Source organism: Pseudorca crassidens, chromosome 5 (genome assembly GCF_039906515.1).
Source record: "Pseudorca crassidens isolate mPseCra1 chromosome 5, mPseCra1.hap1, whole genome shotgun sequence".
In the NCBI taxonomy this organism is placed as follows: Eukaryota; Metazoa; Chordata; class Mammalia; order Artiodactyla; family Delphinidae; genus Pseudorca; species Pseudorca crassidens.
Window position 1 is genome coordinate 51,599,397 of NC_090300.1, and position 23,155 is coordinate 51,622,551.

At 41.6% G+C, this 23,155-nt stretch overlaps 1 protein-coding gene across 5 annotated transcripts in view; it reads right to left on the minus strand.

Annotated features, from left to right (window-relative positions):
- Positions 1–3,394: 3,394 nt before the first annotated feature.
- The window catches only part of GOLIM4 (golgi integral membrane protein 4), a 78,665-nt gene continuing 58,904 nt past the window's right edge, over positions 3,395–23,155 (minus strand). For 3 of the 5 annotated variants that reach the window (XM_067737968.1, XM_067737969.1, XM_067737966.1), the window contains 7 exons: positions 21,461–21,702; positions 20,693–20,775; positions 18,734–18,843; positions 15,627–15,794; positions 15,231–15,299; positions 5,446–5,526; positions 3,395–5,110 (listed from right to left, as the gene is read on the minus strand). In XM_067737968.1, the coding sequence (XP_067594069.1) occupies positions 4,961–5,110; positions 5,446–5,526; positions 15,231–15,299; positions 15,627–15,794; positions 18,734–18,843; positions 20,693–20,775; positions 21,461–21,702 (903 nt within the window). In that variant the 3' untranslated portion in view covers positions 3,395–4,960. The remainder of the gene's footprint in view (positions 5,111–5,445; positions 5,527–15,230; positions 15,300–15,626; positions 15,795–18,733; positions 18,844–20,692; positions 20,776–21,460; positions 21,703–23,155) is intronic. The other 2 variants (XM_067737970.1, XM_067737967.1) reach the window with 1 other exon arrangement.

The window sequence follows — 23,155 nt, forward strand, 5'->3', positions numbered from 1 at the left end:
TTTATCCTTCATGCTATACTTGATGCTTCATAGAAGATAGACATACAGTGTTACGTTTTCCTTTGACCATATCTTTCTCAGGGCAAATAATTCCAATTTCTTGGAATAGGGTTCTTCCTCAAGACCCTATGGCTGAGAGTTCACTCGTTTTTGTTTGTTGTTTATTTTGTTTGTATTTTTTTTACTTCTGTAACATTGGTTTTTGCCAAATTTAAAACACATCTTCTTAATATATGAAACTCAGAATGTGACAGTGGGTAATGATCCATACAACCCTGGCTATATTTAGAATTAACATTGGAATCAGATTCGCCCGGGAAGAAATCCTAGCTCTGTGACTTACGTGTTGTATGATCTTTAAATAATACTCTCATTTCATAGATGAGGATTATAAGATTTCATTTAGTTAATATTTATTGAAGTGCTTGGGATATCAACAATGAACAAGAGAAGTAAGTTCTCCACCCTCACAGAACGTGTATGTCAAGGAGAGTATAGACACATTGATAGACTATTTCCATGTACTGTGGGAGGTACTGCGATATGAAACACAGGATGCTATAAGGGGACATAGAAAAGATATTCAGCCTAGACAGGGATGGGGGTGAGAAGTAGACACTTCCCAGAATTGGTATTAAGGTGAGACCTAAAGCAATGAGCCAGGGAAAGGAGAGGAGAGTGAATAGTGATTGAACAGTGTTTGGGGGTAGCAAATTTATCATAATAGAGGAGAGCATGGTGATTTAAAGGAACTGAACGTTAGTCAAGTATTAGTCAGGAATCTTCAGGTGGTGAGTGGCAGAAATGCGTTTCCAACTGGCTCAACTGAAAAAGTAGAATTTACTGGCTCATTAATCAACCTGTGGGTCTACTTGGCTGGCATCAGGGATAGCAAGACATGAAGACTAAAAAAATGACACAGTTCTCTTCATCTCTGCCCCTGCCTTTTGCTTGTCTTTGCAGGTGAGGTTTATTCTCTACTTCTGTAGATTATTTTCTCCACACAACTGAGAAAATAGATACCAAGTGATGTGAATTTACAAACGGTAGCTTTGCTATCGAAAAGGAAGGAGAGGTGCTATTTTCCATTTGCTCCAGGCTGCAAAGATGTCAGTAATTGTGCAGGGTCTGAGGTTTACCTTACAAGCTAACAAGTTAGCCTGTCATAGTTACATGGATGCTGGCAGAAGACTCTAGACTGCTGGCTCAAAGACATGTAATTCTCATGGCACAGCGGGGCAACGTGTGAGCTTACTGTTCACATCAGTTCCCCCTTGGTCCCCTAGCATCATGGGGACGATGTGGAGCATCCCAGGTAGATGTTGCACCCACAGTGGGCTTGTGTCACCCCTAAGGATCTCTGATCTTAAGAAACTTTCGATCTTAGAGAGGGACTGCCAGCAAACCTGCTCAGATTTCACCCTGCAGGGAGACATTATCTTTATTATTCTAGCCAGGGAACAAAAATGTCCTCTGACCCACAGGGAGTTAGTATCTCTAATGTCTGGCTGTTTGATAGGCAAATATCCTTGAAAAGATAGTCCAGGATAAAAGCTGTCACAGTATGTGTAGAAACACCACGGAGAATTGCCCTCCAACCAAAATCCCAGGGAAGGAATTGAATTGGTGTGTCTTGGGTCACCTGCCCATCTTGGATCAAGCACTTTGTCCCAGGATATGGGGTAATATTATTGGCTCTGGTCAAAATCAACTTCCCACCCAAAGACAGGAGTCAAGGCCGGTTACTAAGACAATGGTGCTTGACAAAGATGAGTCATATTTATTATGATTCAGAATTAGAGTACAAATTATAAGGCTGAAGAAGTAAGATGGGTTATGAAGAACTATGTAGTCATATTAAGGAGTTTGGAACTTTTCCTATGTGCAATAGGGATTTATTAAGTAATTTTATAATGGGTAGTGTTAGTGTTATCTTTAGAAATATCACACTAGCACAGATTTTAGGGATAGGAGAGGGTAAATGAGACAAGTTAGGGGACTATTACAATAGTCCAGGTAACAGATAACAAGGACCTGAGCCAGGACAGTAGGGATGAAAAAAATGGGCAAATGTAAAGATATTTTGGTAGCATCAATAGGGAGAGAAGACAGAATCAAGGACAAACTTTGCTTCTGTTTTGGGAAACTTAAGTGAATTGAGATTCAGAACCTAGAAAGAGAAGTAAGTTTTAGGAAGGAAAGAAGGCAAATTCAACTTTGAAAATTATAAATTTAAGGTAGGACGGGTCATAGAAAGCTTAGGTTGAGGAGATGGATTGGGAGATGTGTCCAAGACATGACAGAGAAGTAGGCTAGATAGAGAAAAGGCTCCAGGACAAAAGCTGAAAAACAGATATTTTAGGGGCAGGCAGAAGAAGAGATACCTGAAAAAAAAAAAAAAAAAAAGTTGGGAAAGAGTAGCCAGGATGGTTAGAAGAAAACTAAGAATAGATAGTAGAAGGGAAGCCAAAAGAAGATAATTCAAGAGTAGAAATTGACCTTTTTTTTTTTTTAAATGCTGTGCAACATGCCACACGACAATGTACCACAAGGTAATGAGAATTAAAAACAAAACAACTCAAAGCTTCAAGAAATCAAAATTCTTTGGTTGTAAGATAAGGAAGGAATTCCATCAAACTTAAAGGAGCACTGAGGGGATAAAGTGGGTCCTTTTTTCACATTTCTCACACTATGAAGGCATTCAGTAAGTGTCCATCATTTTCCTTTATAACAGTGAGTCACTGTGACCTCCACGTGGCTCAGATTATACTCTTACTCCTAGATCTTACTCAGTCACTCATAAATATCCAGTCATTACATCTGTACTAATGCAGCATTTTTGTACTCCACTGTACTTGGCCTTAAAAAAAGTACTTTTTTTCCCCTTCTGATTATGTCACTGGTACCAAATCCTTTGACATATGGGTTGCACCAAAAGTCACAGATTAATTGGCAAGGTAAATACAAGTGACATTTTATTGCTGCTCATCTCATTAAAGTAGATCAGTTCTGGGTGATTCTCTTCCACACATTAGGTTAAACAGCCCTATAACTTGGCGCCATACAGAGTAGAATGGTTTGCGATTGTTCCGTTTGCTTTCCCAGGGAGGATTCAGTAGTTTTTTTGTTTGTGTGTTTGCACATGACACTCTCTTACATTTCTCATTATTCTTCCTCCAGAACTAGCTCAAATAAAATAAAAATTCTTAGCTCTTCCTTTAGAAAAGTGGGGGGGGGTGGAACTCGTGCCAATCCAAGTCGAGAAAGATTGGGAAAGGCATTTTATAATTCATTAATATACATTGGTTCCCCTTAAAATTTTTTCCTTTTATGAAAAAGAACTGAATAATGTTACAGGATCAGAAACTAATAAAAAATCACATACTTTCAAAGATTTATCACTTGCTTTTTATAGCTTTATTGACTATTACCAAGTTTCAAATAATTAAATACTGCAATTGGGACATTAAAAATACAAACTAATTTACCAAAATAATTGTATTCTGAATATTATGTACAATATTATACATTTTACATTACATAAAGGGTTTTTATACATAAAGGTAAGATTTGATTCATGATTACCAAAAACCCAAAATACATTTGAACAAAACATTCCTATGCATACATACATAATCACTCAACTGGGCTAATCAAAACCATACATGAGTGTGGTTATTAAAAAATAAAATTACATTCATACGATAATGGTAGAAATTGAAATCTGTTTTTATTGATTTGAAAGTACTATTATAAAACCACACACAGAAGAATGATATAACCTAATTCTATTTAGTTAAAAATCTTTATACTGGAGACTGCAATATGTCTCTATCCCATGGGAAATTTTTGATTTTTAATATTTTTATTTTAAGGGACTTGTATAATTCATAATCATTAAAAGTCTATCCATGGGCATAAAGTAGACCCATTCCCAGCACAGAGAAAAGTCATGAGGGTCAACCATACCACCATGTGTACTTTACCATATTGTTTTTGAAAAATACCCTATTCAGTTGTACAATTTGATATGTCTTCATATTCATGCTTGTCATCAGTGATTACATACAGAGGCACAGAGCTCACGGGGGATATATATATTACTGTGGAGAATTAGATACTAAAACAAAGCTATCACTGGGTGACTACAGAAAAAAAAGGGGTGCTCACGTGGAAAATGCCACCCATACACACTAAATTAGTTATTAAACAAGGCGTCAGTCCTTCAAAAAGGTTAATACGCTGATGTGTCATACCTTGTTTGAATCCTGAAATATCTAAGTCTAGAATACTGTCAAGTGAGTTTTAGTTCTATCTCACATTTAAATTTAATTCCTCTCAAGAGGAATAGCTGTGATTTTAAGCCAAACATTTTTTCTAACTGATCTGAAAAGCCTGAAAAAAATGTCTTTATAGCAAAAACGTCTTTCTAACTGTATGTCACTCTGTCCATGAATCTTATGCTAGGGATACACAGACTGGTGAAAATTCTATCAGAACTATGCATAAGAACCTCGGAAAGGCAGCAATTAGTAAACTGGCCATTCTCCTTAATGTCTGTACAGCATTTTTCAGTATTCTCTATCCTGCATTTCATCAAAGGCAAACAACAGAATGCTTGGAACATAGAAGACAGAGAAGGAACAAGTTGAAACATATACAAAAGCAATGTCTTCTTCAACATCACATAATCTATGAAAAATGAGATTCAGAGCCTAAGGTCTGCTTTATTGTTTTTCTTCTCGTTCATGTTTTGCTTGAATATAAAAAGAAGCTCTAACCTAGGTTAACAAAATATATTCATATAAATGTATGAGCATTTCTAATACAAAAGTTAAAAAAGAAGTCTAAATTCTTAATTTTTATAGTTAAATATCCTAGAGTTCAGTAGGCAGATTTATTTTTGAGCAGCTTGAAAAGAATCCGTCGGCTGAGCTCTTGTCTGTGAAATCGGACACGGCTACATTTCAGCTCTTTGCCGAGATTTCTCAGCAGCAGCGGCTCCGTCCTCCTCCTCCTCCTCTTCTTCCTCGTAGTGCTCCTCTCGGCCTTTGGGGTGGTTGTCATCTCGAACTTCTTGCTCTTCTCCATCATTGTTTTTCTCATCGGCCTTGAAGTTAAAAAGAAAAAAAAGGAAAACTAAGAGAGAGGGCACAGAGTTAGTGGTATAAATAATTCCCTCTAAAAAAAACACCCCAAAAAAACCAGTATGAAGTTACTCATTTTTGGAGAAAGAAAACAAGAAAAATGTTCCAACAGGCGAGAGTGCTACAGTCTTTTCTAATCTTCAGGTTGTCACAGATTTTCTTAGTTCTAGGTTGGCCTGTTAAACTCTACGGCACCTTAGATGTACCCACTGGTATCTTTCCAACTATACATACGTATCTCCCATACTTGCGCGCACAGGCACACAAGCGCAATAGAAATAGGTAGATCTACGCGTACATTTTCATCATTTTCACCATAGGTCTCTTCAGCATTATGCTCCAATTCCCTTTTTTTCTCCTCAGTCAAATCTTCCTGAACCTAAAACAAACCAGAGACATCAGGTGACACCCTGATCATTTCAACACTTGCAACAACATGTTTTGATTTCCCAAAAGTTCATTCAAAGCAGCAGAGACAAAATCAAACTAAAAATAAATCTGAAAAGAAAGTCAGAGATTTGACTGGTCTATTAGCCATGAAGAAATGTATAATACACCTACTACAAAAAAATCAATGTGATTCAGAATCTAGGACCTTTGTGTTTCTGATTTGTTTAACACTCCAAGTATAACACCTGAAGAAATTCACCTTATAAAATTAAATGGGAGAACTGTTGGAAGTCTGAAGGCTCTGACAGAATGTAAGTTCTTGTAAAGACAGGAACCATCTGTCTTACTCAACTAACTGCCTTCCATGCCTACATGCGTACTTGGCACACTGCAATTGCTTAATAAATACTGTTGAATGAAATGAGTCAACGAATGAATCAATGCAAAATATAGCTGCTCTGTAAAGGCACAGAAACCAGGCACCACTACCTATCTATAATAGTTATTAAGCTACCTCAAATCCCTACATCTCTTTAGTGTTCTAACACATTCCTGTTTTAAGTAGTTTTCTTCGTGTATGCTACTACTATTATGTGTCATTGATTCCGATTGTTTTTTTTCAAAATGCAAATCAAAGAAAGCATCCAAATATTTTTGCGAAATAATCTCTATTTAACGATCACATTCCACACAAATAGAGGGTAAAATATTTTCTAACTTAACGATTCTGAAAACTATACATATGCCAAAAGGTTTAAGTCATTTGAATACATTTCAAAAAATCGCTGACTGCCAATTAAGCATAATGCAGTGTCCAGGTACCAGAAAGAACCCTGATCTCTCTGAGGAGAGTGGCATAAAAGTAAGTCTTCTTGAATAACACACAAAATTACCTAATTTTGGGGGGCGGGGTGTATGTGTGATAAATATCCCAGAAATGGGCAAGGGGAGGAAAGTATGCAGGTGTTATAATTAAGGAATGACTAATTAAGGGCTGCCTCAAGGTGTCCAGCCCAGGTTCAGCAGGATGAACTGCAACCCACCAGACTCACTTTGGAGGGACCCTGGCCTGTTAGGAGCTTACAAAGATGACCCTTCAAAGATGCCCTAACAGAGCCCAGCCTTCACGAACCTCTTCTAACCAGTCAATTGTTGGCTGGACTTTCAGCCCCTACACCACGCTGGCACCAAATAAATACATTGTGGGGACAGGTATAGAGTATACTTTGTATTCATGTGTCCTGGTAGAGCAAGCTATAAAGAAGACACCTCTGTTTTACCTGCAGTTTCTATCAGTGGCCAATGACATCTCTTCTGCCCTTAGTCATGGAATCTCATCACAGCATTTCCCAGGACATTGTAACGAAAACAGTGAAGCACTTATTTCAGACTATATTAAGGTCTCACTAATTGAAAACTGCTGAAGTGTCCCCAGTCAATTTCCGTGAACAGACGTGTCTTCTACAGCCTTAATAATGAAAATATACTAGTGAACACTAAACATGCTTTAGTTGGGGTTGGGAGGGAACTGCCTTGAAACTGTGGTATGGTGAAAAGGACCAGTGTTGGCAAACTTTTGCTGCAAAGGGCCAGAGAGTAAATATCCAGACTTTCTTGGCCATAAGGTCTCTAGCAAATACCCAACTCTAGTGCAGCAGCAGCCTTAGACAACATGTACACCAAAAGGCATGGCTTGTGTTCCAATAAGGCTTCACTTGTAAAATAGGCCCAGGCCTGTAGTCTGCCAGCCCCCTAACGCAGACCGTGGGGTCAGACAGACCTGTGTTAAAACCTTCGCTCCTCAACTCTCCAGGTTGTATGAACTATAAGGTCACTTGTTTTTACTGTGAAGATTTTCAGGCACACACAAATAAAGACAATAATTCAATAAACTCCGTACAGCCATCACCAAGGCTCAAAGGTTACCTCAGTGTTGCCACACTTGCATCACCTATCACTTTTCTTTATTTTCTGATGAATTTATTCTTAAAATTCTAGATAGCATGTAATTTCACCCCTACTCATCTCGGAATGTATTTCTAAACACACTGGACTTTTCTTATATAACCATAATGCCATTATCACGTCTGATAAATAATTCCATGGTATCATCTAGTGTCTAGTCCTTACTTACATTTTCCTGATCGTCTTAAATATGTCTATTTATAGTTGGTTTGTTCTAATCATGATCCAAACAAAGGCCACATCTAACACCATTTCCGCTCCCCTCTTTTTCCCTTAATGCTATCTTGAATTGTTGTCCAGTAAAATGACCCACATTCTGGATTTATTTGCTTCTTTAAGGTATCACTTAACTCATATTTTTAGCCTCCACATTTCTTATAAAAGGAAGTTAGCTTAAAGGCTTGAATGAATTCAGATTCAATCTGCAAAACAAGGACTTTTCAGAGGTGATGCTGTAGATTTCATATTTTCATCACATCAGGAGGCATATAATGCTTGTCCCACTTTTAGTGAAGCTAAGGTTGGCCAGTGAGCTCAGATAGCTACAGCCTGATCCCTCCATGGTAAAATCCCCTGACCTCCACCTATCTGGTGATATCCACTGATGACTGCTCTTAAATCAACTGTTTTAATTAGGAGTCACAAAACGGGTGACTTTCTAATTCCATCATTCCTTCTGTATTGACTAACTTCTATAAAGAAAAACTTGCCCATATCAGCTCTTTAGTTACTGTGCTTAGTATATTTAATCATGGTAGCTTTTAAAAGCAGACCTGGGTAGGGTCTAATCATGGTTCTAACAATAACAAGTTGTGTGGCCTCTGAAAACTTATGTAACCTCTCTGAAGCTCAAATGTCTTATCTGTCAAAGAAAGGGTTAGATAAAAAGCAGTGATTTTTAATTTTCTCTCCGTGTGTGGGGGGGGTGGGGGACGGGTAGGGGGAGTCATGGACCCTTTTAACAGTTTGGTTAGGAAATCTTTAGTAAATGGGCATAGGTATACATAATTTTGCATGGAAGTTTCAGGAGGTTCAGACTTCCCAAAGTCTAGCTACACACCTGACCTGTCGTAGGCGTGCTTCTCTAAACAGTGTGCTCCTGAAACATCAGTATCAGCTGGGGGGCTTGTGAAAAACTCCCAACTCCTCTACCCCACACAGATAGGATCAAAATCTCCAAGGGTAAGGTCTAATCCAGGAATCTGTACTTTCTACACACTTTCCAAGGTGATTCTTAGCCACAGCAAAGCCTGAGAGCCATTCGCTTGAGTGACAATGAATGTCTCTGGCTAGAGAGATAAACACCTGTTTATGAGTTCTGTCTTGTCTTCTCTTGGGATCTATTGTAGGAAATTTAGGTTGTTGACCAGTTGTCAATATAATCTGAGGTGGGAACCACTGATTTAAATTACTTTTTAATTTAGGGATTGCACAAAAGAAAATTTTGTAGTTTTTCAAATTTATAAATGTACCTTTTCTATTCTAGTAATATATGCTTCATGTTTGGGGCAAAAGTAATTCAAATCCATCTTAAAGGCACTGCTGAAATGGGACCAAGTGATATGGAGTTTCTCATTTTAAAATATGCTTACACTAATAACCAGAAGCCAAATGCGACTCTTTTACAATGTAGACACGCCAATTATGTCTTCCACACTTGACCCTCTTTACTATCGTGCTAAAGCCGACGCAAACATTTTGTTAAATATATTCCTACACCGCTCCTCATTACTCATTACTGAAAGCTAATGTTTTAGGCATTTTAGCAATGGTCCCTATGTGATGTGGCAAAGTTTAATAAATAGCGAAAACTAAACAAGATAAAACAGATCTTCTGAATCTGAAATGGGCTTTGGCTAGCTACCCAGTCCCCGTATGTATTCGCACCTTTCTCTGATGCATCAAAGGTGTTACGGGATGAGCCAGGAACCAGAAGGCTGCACCTAAAGTAGTCAAGAATCCTGGAATCCAAAGAAGTGTATGGGATGTGACAATGGAAGGGCCTTCCAACAATGTCCACTATGGTGGTGAACACCCCTGCTTACCAGCGAATATTTAATAGGAGAGTTTCTGCTATCTGGACAGCTTCTTGATGTGGTGATTCACAGGCTGACATACCACTAAAGAGAGCCAGGAAACCCTGTACCTGCTCTTGCGTGAGTGTTCAGATCAATCTGTTTTCAGTTAGACGGGAGAAACTGAGCACTCGGGTTTTGCAAAGTGGTCATTTAGTCTCTATATATTTTTAAACATTTAAATAATTTTGGGAGAGGGGGAAGATGGCGGGGAGAGGGGGAAGATGGTGGAAGAGTAAGACGCGGAAATCACCTTCCTCCCCACAGATACATCAGAAATACATCTACACGTGGAACAACTCCTACATCACACCTACTGAACGCTGGCAGAAGACCTCAGACCTCCCAAAAGGCAAGAAACTCCCCACGTACCTGGCCGTGTGGATGAAAGGCTCTTGGTGCTGCAGCCAGGAGTCAGTGCTCCGCCTCTGAGGTGGGAGAGCCAACTTCAGGACACTGGTCCACAAGAGACCTCCCAGCTCCATGGAATATCAAACGGCGAAAATCTCCCAGAGATCTCCATCTCAACACCAACACCCAGCTTCACTCAACGACCAGCAAGATATAGTGCTGGACACCCTATGCCAAACAACTAGCAAGACAGGAACACAACACCACCCATTAGCAGAGAGTCTGCCTAAAATCATAATAAGTCCACAGACACCCCAAAACACACCGCCAGATGTGGACCTGCCCACCAGAAAGACAAGATCCAGCTTCATCCACCAGAACACAGGCACTAGTCCCCTCCACCAGGAAGCCTACACAACCCACTGAACCAACTTTAGCCACTGGGGACAGACACCAAAAACAACGGAAACTACGAACCTGCAGCCTGCAAAAAGGAGACCCCAAACACAGTAAGATAAGCAAAATGAGAAGACATTAAAACACACAGCAGATGAAGGAGCAAGATAAAAACCCACCAGACCTAACAAATGAAGAGGAAATAGGCAGTCTACCTGAAAAAGAATTCAGAATAACGACAGTAAAGATGATCCAAAATCTTGGAAATAGAATAGAGAAAATGCAAGAAACATTTAACAAGGACCTAGAAGAACTAAAGATGAAACAAACAACGATGAACAACACAATAAACGAAATTTAAAATATGCTAGAAGGGATCAATAGCAGAATAACTGAGGCAGAAGAACGGATAAGTGACCTGGAAGATAAGATAGTGGAAATAACTACTGCAGAGCAGAATAAAGAAAAAAGAATGAAAAGAACTGAGGACAGTCTCAGAGACCTCTGGGACAACATTAAATGCACCAACATTCGAATTATAGGGGTTCCAGAAGAAGAAGAGAAAAAGAAAGGGACTGAGAAAATATTTGAAGAGATTATAGTTGAAAACTTCCCTAATATGGGAAAGGAAATAGTTAATCAAGTCCAGGAAGCACAGAGAGTCCCATACAGGATAAATCCAAGGAGAAACACGCCAAGACACATATTAATCCAACTGTCAAAAATTAAATACAAAGAAAACATATTAAAAGCAGCAAGGGAAAAACAACAAATAACACACAAGGGAATCCCCATAAGGTTAACAGCTGGTTTTTCAGCAGAAACTCTGCAATCCAGAAGGGACTGGCAGGACATATTTAAAGTGATGAAGGAGAAAAACCTGCAACCAAGATTACTCTACCCAGCAAGGATCTCATTCAGATTTGATGGAGAAATTAAAACCTTTACAGACAAGCAAAAGCTGAGAGAGTTTAGCACCACCAAACCAGCTTTACAACAAATGCTAAAGGATCTTCTCTAGGCAAGAAACACAAGAGAAGGAAAAGACCTACAATAACAAACTGAAAACAATTAAGAAAATGGGAATAGGAACATACATATCGATAATTACCTTAAATGTAAATGGATTAAATGCTCCCACCAAAAGACACAGATTGGCTGAATGGATACAAAAACAAGACCCATATATATGCTGTCTACAAGAGACCCACTTCAGACCTAGAGACACATACAGACTGAAAGTGAGGGGTTGGAAAAAGATATTCCATGCAAATGGAAACCAAAAGAAAGCTGGAGTAGCAATTCTCGTATCAGACAAAATAGACTTTAAAATAAAGACTATTACAAGAGACAAAGGAGGACACTACATAATGATCAAGGGATCGATCCAAGAAGAAGATATAATAATTGTAAATATTTATGCACCCAACATAGGAGCACCTCAATACATAAGGCAAATACTAACAGCCATAAAAGGGGAAATCGACAGTAACACATTCTGATATTTATAGGACATTCCATCCAAAAACAATAGAATATACATTTTTCTCAAGTGCTCATGGAACATTCTCCAGGATAGATCATATCTTGGGTCACAAATCAAGCCTTGGTAAATTTAAGAAAATTGAAATTGTATCAAGTATCTTTTCTGACCACAATGTTATGAGACTAGATATCAATTACAGGAAAAGATCTGTAAAAAATACAAACACATGGAGGCTAAACAATACACTACTTAATAACGCAGTGATCACTGAAGAAATCAAAGAGTAAATCAAATAATACCTAGAAACAAATGACAATGGAGACACGACGACCCAAAACCTATGGGATGCAGCAAAAGCAGTTCTAAGATGAAAGTTTATAGCAATACAATCCTACCTTAAGAAACAGGAAACATCTCGAATAAACAACCTAACCTTGCACCTAAAGCAATTAGAGAAAGAAGAACAAAAAAAACCCCAAAGTTAGCAGAAGGAAAGAAATTACAAAGATCAGATCAGAAATAAATGAAAAAGAAATGAAGGAAATGATAGCAAAGATCAATAAAACTAAAAGCTGGTTCTTTGAGAAGATAAACAAAATTGATAAACCATTAGCCAGACTCATCAAGAAAAAAAGGGAGAAGACTCAAATCAATAGAATTAGAAATGAAAAAGGAGAAGTAACAACTGACACTGCAGAAATACAAAAGATCATGAGAGATTGTTACAAGCAACTCAATGCCAATAAAATGGACAACCTGGAAGAAATGGACAAATTCTTAGAAATGCACAACCTGCCAAGATTGAATCAGGAAGAAATAGAAAATATGAACAGACCAATCACAAGCACTGAAATTGAAACTGTGATTAAAAATCTTCGAAGAAATAAATAATTTTAAAGCACACATAGTACTTTTTGGCAATGTCACAGTTTGTCTCGTTTGCTCATAAGGATATAAAAAATCTGTAAAGTAAGCAACATGAGGATGGGCTCACCACATGAATGTCTTTGACTCTAAGGATCCCAAATAGTAAACAATGAATGTGTGTTAATAGCCATCCGTCTTTATGTCTCAGAAGGATAACACTGTTGCACTCAGATAAGAGAAGGCAGGGAGAATGCACACTTGTTTTGGGTCCTCTACTCTCATAGTTCAATCAGTCTGATGGGCTGTACCTCTGAACAGGTATAACCCTGGCAAGATGCAGCTCCTCCCTAATGTGACAGAAGTCAGGCTGACTGTGGGCTGGAAGGGAGGGGACCCGACGGCAGCAATGGGCCTTACATCCCAGGGGTCAGCTGAGGCAGTGGAAGACTCTGAGGCTTAAGGAAGATAAGAATGATGCAAATCACACAGCGTTTTATGGTTTTCAGTGCTCACACACACAGCACTTGTAAACAACATGCTATGTGTTCTCACGTATTGCATCCCTCTTTGTTTTTCTTCTTTTGCTGCAGTCTGTTGAGAACTTTGTCTCTGTTACTAGTCCTTGCCTGATATATGGAAGTGCTTCTCCCTCCTCAAGGGAAGAGCTGAGAACCATGGAAAGAGGTAGGAAAATCCAGTAACTAATCACCACAGGAACTACCAGAAAAATATAACACAGCCTGAGCAAGGGGCGCTTAGCGGGCAGAGGGGAAAGGTACCCAGGGAAGAAGAGAGGCACGCTGGTCTTCTGCTGAGAGCTCACGTGGCAACCACCCTAAATGAGAGGGCGTGGTGACCTGGAGCCTCTGTGTGAGGGTTAGGAAGTGGGGACGGGGTGCCACAGCTAGGAGCTCTGGGCAGGAAACTAGGGGTCAGGCGCAGGGAGGGGGAAGGGCTCCAGTCAGTCAGGCCCCCTGAGGGAGGAGGGACAGCGGCCTGGGGAGCAGCTGCCTGGCCATCATCCTCCTTCCCTCCCGCCTCTCTGCCTTTGTTTTCTTTCTATCTTTGATCCCTCTTGGATCCCAGGATTTCTCTCTCCACCTTACCTGATAGAATATAGAAGTTAAAAAAAAAATCAGTAAATACTGATTAAAATTTTATGTTTACCCTTCTGAATTTTTAAAAAGGAGCCAAGGTGAATCTCTTCTCTTTTAATCTCCCAAAGATTCCTGGCATCTGACATAATGAAACAAAGTAATATTAGTCTAGACATCCTGTGACAAGAGAGGTCCAGATGAATATCTTTCTCTTGCCAAACGTCTTAATATTCAGGGCTGCTGGGTTCTCTAACGCTCTCTTCTGATAACACAGCTCAGGGGCTTCATTAGGATGAACAGCAGGGTGAGAAAAAGGAGAGAGAATACGAAGATCAAGCCAGGTAGACTGCACGTGACTAGAGGTGTATGTTGCCAATGACTGCAAAGAATGAGGTTCTTTTCTGTTTTCCCGGTATAAACACAAATTTCAGCATCAGCCCTGAAAAGCTGATAAATGCAATCTAAACGAGGCAGCAGACCTAGTCAAGGGAACCATGCCCGTGAGTGTGGCAGCTCGTGCCTTCTGAGCAGGCTCTCAGGGGTTGTGGGGGGTTTGTTCAGGCTGCCATTTGTCCGACCTCTCCTGCCGTTCCCCTTAGGGTCAGAGCCACACATCTGCAAGAGGCCTGGCTGAGAGGTGCCTCTGAACCAGGGCTTTAATCTGCTGTCCATTTGCTGGTCCAGAGAGAGACTGAACATGGGGCCTTGGCCTCATCCGTATCATATTCCCGAGAACTGAGCTTCAGCGGTCCATACAGTACCCCGCCGTGACTAACCAGCTACAACCAACAGCGTTCATCAGTCAATTACGTGATTGTGGCACCAAGGCAGATGCTCTATAAACCTAATTAACAACGATATGCCAGAGGTTTACAATAAGAAGCAAACTAAAATGAAATGCTAAAAAATCCCACCCAAGTGCATTTTACTCAACAGAGCTCCTTACATATTTTTCCTTTGCTTCTTTGTTAAACTTGATTAAGATGCTAAATTCTTAGAAGGGCAGAGGCTAAAAGGAGAGGCTATAAAATTTTTTAAGTGTCTGGGGGTGCCCCTGTGACACAGGCACTGTGACCATGTCTACAGGGAAAGTCTCTGGGGATAGTCCAGACCCTCAGTGTGCAGAGCTTTGTTTTTCTTTCTTGTGAGGGAAAGAGACGGGAGAAAATATTCTTACAAAGATCACATAAACCTAAGTTCGCCATTTCTGGAAGGCCAAGTGTCTTCTCAATTCAAAATTTCTAGGGTAAACCAGAGAGGAGGATTTTATCACCACATTTTTGCTATCTTCTAACCAAATGTCTCCACAGCCTTGGTCCGTTTCCCCTTGAAACCACCCTTCCTTACCCAGCCTATGGCTCTCTGAACCTTTCTACAGAAGCCCGCGCGGCCGAGGTTTGTTGCAGGCGAGCGTGAGGCCCCAAACAGTCTGGCCTCCTGCCCTCCCCCTTCCTACCTCCTCTTCCCCCTCTTCCTGGTACTGGTCATCCACATTGTCCTCCTGCTGGTCTGGATTTCCTGCCATCTGTTGAAACAAAAGAGGAGGCTCAGGTTACCGAACACTGGAGATGGGTTGTCCAGTCCTCTGGGACAAAGAACAGGCAGGCCACCATGAACATTACACTTTCAATGCATCAGGGGCCAGGAAATGATGACTAACCATTCTCAACACAAAGCCCAGGATGCCCATCACCTGCTCTCTCTGAGGGTGGGCATTTCACATGATGACCCCCCCCAAAAACCCAAAGAGGTGAACCTCCTGTCCATGAGGTTATGGCTACCCTTTTGCGTAAAACCAGGCACTGTTAAAATACCCGAGTTAAAACCACCCTCCTTCGTGGCATCTGCTTACCACCAAATGCTCCTCCATTTCTGCATTCCCTTGCTTTTGGTGACTTTGTTTCTGCTCTTCATTTTCATCTGGCAAGTTTTCTTCCCTCACTTGCCCGGCTTCCTCAAATTCATCCTCCCCTTGATTATTAGGGTCGTCTGCTGGGTTTATATCCTCTACAGCTGCCCTCTGTAAAATTTTAATGAAAAGCAACCACCACTTCAAATTCCAGGATCAAGTTTAATTTCATTTGAAAGGCCAGACACTGGCAGAAAATGAAATTGTCCTTCACCAGATTGTTCAGATCTATCCTTGCCAAGACTCACAAGTATTCGTCCCACTGTCAAAAGATAAAGCCTCTGCTTTGTGTGTCAGAGACTGATGCGTCAGAATTAAGTTCAAATAGCATTTCTTTCCTGCAAGCGATTCCAAAATAGTTCTCAAAACTCTAATTATCACAAGGAATATGAACATAACTAGATGACAAGAAAAACAGTTAATGAAAGCCAAAGGATCAAGTAGGAGAAATAATTAAAATGAGAGATTTAGATAGGCAAATAGTAACTTCTTTCACTGGTATGTTGATTTTTTTGACAGACGAGTTATCCTTTGCAAAACCAGCTGTTACATGTAAGTGAGTGAAAAGCAGCTGAGGAGAGAGGAAGCCCACACCAGAAAGGACCCAAGAAGAGGGCCCACGAGGAGACAAGAGGAGGCTAATTCACAAGTAGACGATCACGTTTTAGTGTGGATCACATTTATTTATTTTTACTTTTTTCGGCACGCGGGTCTCTCACTGTTGTGGCCTCTCCCGTTGCGGAGCACAGCCTCCGGACGCGCAGGCTCAGTGGCCATGGCTCACGGGCCCAGCCGCTCCGCGGCACGTGGGATCCTCCCGGACCAGGGCACGAACCCGTGTCCCCTGCATCGGCAGGCGGCCTCTCAACCACTGTGCCACCAGGGAAGCCCCCACATTTCTTTATAATGGACACTACCATGAAGCTGAGAGAGGCTGCACTGGCAAGAGACAGGAGAAAAGGGACTGGGCTAACCCAGCCTCCGGCCATATAGTTTGAAAAATACCTCCCCCTCCCCACTCCACCTCTCAAGTAGTGATTCTGTTATTGTGTTCAGTGAATGCCCTTCACATTATCAACTTTAGAATTATCTGGATGTCCCACTTATGCTCCCAAAGCACCTTTCAAAATAACATATGCCCTCATAAAGATTCAGATCTTAGAGCCTGAGCTGGGCAGAAATGGCGATGCTTGCAAGAGCTTCCCTGATCACACCAGGGTCATCAATAGGGCACTTCACTGAAGCGGCAAATGCTTCCCAGAGACGGTGAAGCCTCAGAGTGAGATTTAGTCTCCAGACCACAAAATTCTACTTCAATTCACCTCAGAGCCTTGACCATGTACAAGAGCTCGCTGCAGTCTCAGCTGATGTATTATCTGCGCATCCCTGGCTATGCACTTTGTTCAAGAGCAAAATCACACTTTTCTTGGGAATGTGACAAATCATAACCTTCACACTAAACTCCAATTCTCCACAATCTTGTTATATGGATCACTTTTTGTACGTTATCAATAAACTGTGTGGAAATATAGGAAAAATGTAACACATTTTCTTCAGAAAAAAAGTACAAGATGTCTTTTGCAAGAGTACGTGAAAATGTACACATTAGTTCCAACTCTAACCAAGTAGTAAAAAACGTTTAATAGGCACAGTTGTTACGTTCAAAAAATAGTTAGATGATCAATTAAATCTCAGTAAAGCTGGACAAAAATGTTTTTACTTTAAAAATAAATGGATAAAGTATGAGACAAAGAGAGGGACGAGCAGGCTAATAATTTCTAATTAAGAGAAGGCATGGTAGAAAGGCCAGAGTTTCCCAGCGTGTTATCTAGAGCAAGTCAACTGATGAAAGGAGAGTAAAGAATTATGCAGTCAGGTAAGCAATCGAAACATACAGCGTTTCCCAAAGTCAGTGACTGGAATACCCACCCTTCCTCTGTCCCCTCCATTGCTCTCAGGACGCTCTCAGGTGTTTGCACACTCGCTTTCTTGCTCTCTCATGGACACTCTCTTGCTCTTTCACATCCTCTGGCTCTCTCACACTCTCCTGCTATCTATAGCTCTTGCTCTTTCCTGAAAATATTTCAGGGCTAGGGTTCCCTGGAGCATACTCTGAGAAATGCCAATTCAGGGGCTGGTGGGTAAATGTGTTCTGCCACCTCTCAGTGCAAGTTATGTGCAAAAGCTGTTTCCATCAGGGTGGCTTCAAGCATCTGTCAGGAAGACCTTCTCAATGTTTATCAAGGAAGAATATGGACAGGCAGGGCCCACAGGACAGCACAGACTGAATTTTATTAACATGGTGGTAGATTTCCTAGCAAAAGATGACAGGAGAGCTAGGATTTTACACTGCGAAAATCACCTACACATAAGCATAAGGACACACTCATTTGCAGGCAAGGCCACGGCCACAGACCACCCAACTGAATTGGGAGTCTTGGTCCTTTTTGAGTAAACAAAAAGAACATTTCTGGTTACTGTATCTCTAACTGCTAATATTCTAACTTTTCTATAGCATCATGGTGTCTGGGAAATTTTTTTCTTTCATTTCTCAAACCTCACAATCCTATCTGTGTATTTATTAAAATAGTCACTGGACTGTTGGGAGATTACAGAGAGTCACATGACACACATTCACACCCTAGCAGACTGCTCAACATGTTTCATAGTGGTTAATCTCCTTTCTCTGGTTCTCTCTCCAACTCCCACACTTGCTTTTTTTTTTTTTTTCCATCTTTCAGAACTACTACATATTTCAATGCCTCTTTTTTGCTTTTCTATTTTAATTCGACTAATCTGAAAGTCCCCAGAGGGAAACTCCTTGGATGTTTTCCCAGAGTAACCTTTAACCCATTCTCATCACACACACCCCTCATGGTTTACAGTTAACAACATTGCTCATATCATATAATTGTGTAAGCCACCTTCCTTCTGTGCTGATGAAATAACAGACATATATGGAGCCAGAGTCACGGTGTCGGGTAAACCTTCACGTTTCCTTTCTGCCTTGTGAGTTCCCAAGTGTCACGACCGGAAGAGAGGACACTTACATCTGCCTCGGATTCTGGGTCAGCTTCGTGGGGCCCTTGTTCTTGAAGCTCATGTCCATTCTCTGGGTCTTCTTCTGCCTCATCTTGGTGCTGGTTGTCTCTCTCATAGGCTAGCAAATCAAAGGAACTAATATCAGTCCAAACAAACCAGACAGGATTCTCCCTTTGAAAGCAAAGCAAAGTCACCAGCGGGCTTTCCTGCAGACCACTTCACCCGCTCTCTCCTCCTGCTAGGTTAGCTCGAGATAAGGTGTATGTTTCAGCTTTTCTGGAAAAGTTATGCCCTTTCCCCAGGCCTTGTGTCTACAGAGATAGTGTGGAAAGGCCTTGTGTCTACAGAGACAGTGTGGGTAAGTGACACCATTCTAACTCTCCCAAAACAAATGTTTACAACAAAAGCGGCATTTCCCCCCCCCCCCATTATGCCAAAAACAACGATCAAAACTTTCTTGATAAGATAAAGCCCAGTCAATTGGACATCGCTAAAATTATCAACTAATTCTTGGTAATGTCAGAGAAAATGGCAAGGCACTGAAAGAAGAAACTGATGCTATTTCAAGAAATGAAAGAAATAACAACCCCATTTGTGGAGCTAAAAAAACAAATTCAGCCCGTCATCCTGTGTTCTCTGAATTGGCGGTAATGATGATGCCACAAGCACTGCATGCTTATACTCACACACACATTTACTTGCTACGTTTTGAACAAAATTATTTCAACTAAGAGAATGTATTGATAGATAAGAGCACACAAAGAGAGGAACAAATAACTTCTTTCGGTAAGATGCAAGAGGAAAGGTTAAGTATAGGGAGAGTATTCAGCCTGTAGAAAATAAAGATGCAGGTGACTTTCCATCAGGTTTCAAGCGCACCAAGGGATCCATTAAATAAAAGAGAGAACAAATGGTTCTCTAGTCTTACTGATAATGGAACCAAAAAGCTTAAAGTGCTGCATGGGGGGACATAAGGAAAACAATGTCTTGACGATAAGGGCTATAAAATATCAGAACAGGCTGTAGAGGGAGTTTGAGTAATCACCTTCCTTTAGATTCTTTAGGAAAGGATACAGAGCTAAGTGTTAGTGTTGCCAGGGAAACGGTTACTGTCTAGTCCTATCATCACAGTAAGCGGTATTTGATAAATGACACATAGATGCGCCCTGCAAATGAAAGCTACTACTGACTTAATTTGAAAAACTTTCAAGGCAATAATCTAAACACCTCCAAGGTAAGAAGAAAATGTAGAAGTTTCCCAAAGTATAACAGTCCTATGACAATGTGTTAGAAATAAGTACTTAGCATACAAAACGCTTAAACTACCATTTCCTCTCTAAAATGTCAGAGAACAAACGGATTATCTTGCGTGATTTAGGCTACCAATGTGAACTGTTTGGGAGGATTAAGAAAAGCATACCAACAACAACAAAAGACAGATGGTAGTACGTACAGGTATCCTCCGCTTTTTGAAAGTTCGTTTTATGTCACCTCACTTTTCCGAAAGACCTACATTAGTACCTGTTTTGGGTAACCGAAAGAATTCGGAAGAGGATTACCAATGTTATGGAAAAAGGTGAAAAGCAAAAATAGCGACTAGTGTTGGTTCTGCAGCGAGAGAGAGAGAGAGTCTCGTGGAGACCGTACACACCCAGAGCAGAGCAGTGAGAGTGGCATCGTCCGTCCAGCTCCTTCCCCAGGACCTACACTCAGCGGCTCAGCATCAGCCCCCAGAGCTCTGAACTGTGCCTGTGAGCACCTGTGCTTTACCTCGATTTACTCTGTGTATCCCTTAGCAAGATGTGTCCTATGGTAATGGCTTCTTTGCTTTACACCATTTCAGTTTACAAAAGGTTTCACAGGAACGCTCTACTTTCAGAGAGTATGCAGATACACATGTAACTCTGAGTTGATATTATATATTACCAAGCAGTTTTATTAAAACATTCATCATCTAAGAAGCTCACCACCTCCTTCCTCTTCCTGGATGCCCTGGTCCTCTGCTCCCTGAACAACAACATTATCTACAGCATCATAACGAGCTTGCTGCCTGCAAGGGAAACAAACAATCATCACCTCAGGGACACAAATTAAGTAGCACAGTTTGACATAAGTCATTTATCTTTAAAGAGAGTTATCAATGAATTTTTCGACACTTTTTGAAAAGCCATAAAAATATTTCTTAAACTTATCCAATTAGGTTTAATAAAGATTCCAGATACTTTCAAAACATGCCTTATAAAAGATAAAATGCCTTTCAAATGATAAAATAAAATGAAGTTAGCACAAAACCTGATAGGTTATTTTGAGACATACACTGTCTTTTTTTTTTTTTTTTTGCGGTACGCGGACCGCTCACTGTTGTGGCCTCTCCCATTGCAGAGCACAGGCTCCGGACGCGCAGGCTCAGCGGCCATGGCTCACGGGCCCTGCCGCTCCGCGGCATGTGGGATCTTCCCGGACCGGGGCACGAACCCATGTCCCCTGCATCGGCAGGCGGACTCTCAACCACTGCGCCACCAGGGAAGCCCTACACTGTCATTTTTAAGCAGGGGAAAAAAATGTTGATTATTCTGAAAATTCAATGTTTGGAATGTAGTTTTCAGGTAGTGGTTCTGCCTCAGCTACACGAGCAACAGGAGCCCCTCAAGTTCACGGGTAACAAATACAGGAAGCCGTCTCTATCCTGCTTGTGAACGCCGGAGGCGGGCTGCCTAGGCCCATCAGGAGGCTACCGTGTCTGCTCCGGGAGCTGCGGCCGGCCCTCGGCGAGCCCAGCCTGCCTCTGCTGGGCCGTCTCCCTGGCGAGGAGCTGCGGCTGGTGCTGGTGCGGCAAGGGCCCCTGCAGCCTCTGCTGGGGCGGGGCCTCGTGGCGCTCCTTCGGCCGCTGGGCCTCCTCCACCCGCCGCACTGCCAGCCTCTGCTGCTCCTCATACGGCGACTGGAATTTGGCGACCGGCTTGCCCGAGGGATACACCTGGGGAACAGAGAGTCGCTGCAGAGCAAGAACTGTCGGGTCCCCTGGGTCCTCCCTTCGTCCCTTTCGCGCGACACGCGCAGAAGGCAGGGCTGGTTTGTGAACACCTGTCAGGTCAACTGTCATAATGGTCCAAAGCCACCCCGCGGCTGGACTCCACTCCTGTCTCCCAACGCTCTGAATCACCCTTGGCTTCTTTCATCAACTGGTCTTCTCCATTTGTTGGCATTAAGGCAGATTTTTAATGTGCTCCCTCTCAAATGGAGGAGGACGCAACAGAAGAAATGTTTCAACCCTAATTAAATTTATGCTCAGAAGGCTCTGGTATATGTGGGCACGTAATAACCTCAGACTAAATGGGGCGATTTGTGAGCTGAGGCTGAGGCTAAGGCTTTCCCATGAAGCCTAAAGACCTAGGGAAGCTAATTAACTCTCGCAATGCATATACTAATCTCAGGCTAAGCGGAGCCAAAACAAGTCAAATTTCAGATTAGGGTGGAAAAGCAGAGAACCGTTTTTCTTCAAAGAAACCAAAAATGGATGAGAAGAGAGAACTTTCTGATTAAAGGAAAACCTGATACAGGAATTCTTAATCTGCTTCCATTAAGCCGTCTACCACTCCCTCCTCCGCCCCCCTCTCCCAACTAATACAAGTCCACACAGTTCTCACCAAAGGAAACAGGGTGCATGGTTGAGGGAAATTAAACCTAGTGGGGAATTACCTTTGAGGAAAGCTATGAAGGACCCAAGACTGGGAGAGAGGCTTCTTCATGCCACCTTTGCAACAATTTAAGAGTGCACCCGCAGGGGGGCCTTCACACCTGCCCAGCCAAAGCCTCTAGCGGCTTGAAGTCTTGGAACGTTCGAGGCCAAACAAAGCTTCAGAGCTATAAATAAAAGGTGACCAGCGTCCATGTAAGGGCCAGGTAGCCTACCGTCAGGTATCACCTTCGAGGCTGTGTAAGGAAGGTACACCTGGCTGCACTCAGGGCTGCTTTCAGTTCTTTTAAAGTCTCATTTATAATAATAATGGATGTTTTTATGAGTCCTACTTATGTGAGAGGGGAGTGCTCAGTGGGACTGGTTAAACACACTCACTCACCTAGTGGCATGTCCTTAAGTCAGCTTTCTGATGACTTGCTAACCACCCTGAAGGTGAGCGTGCAAAAGCCAACATAGGATTTGACAGTAAGTAAGTGAACAGGGAGAAAAGTACCCTTGACCACAGAAAATGCGTCACTTCTCGGCCTCAAGATGCCCACGGGGCTCGAGCACAGACTGGAAGGTGCGGGATGAGGTGCCCATCTACTCTCCTACTCGGTTAAAGGGGTGTGACTGAGTCTCTCTCACTGCACACTCTTGACAAAGACAATACATACATGCATAGCACCTTCTCTTTTCCCCAACCGTCTTTCTGGGATAAGGTAGCTATGCTACTAACATCACAAAAGAA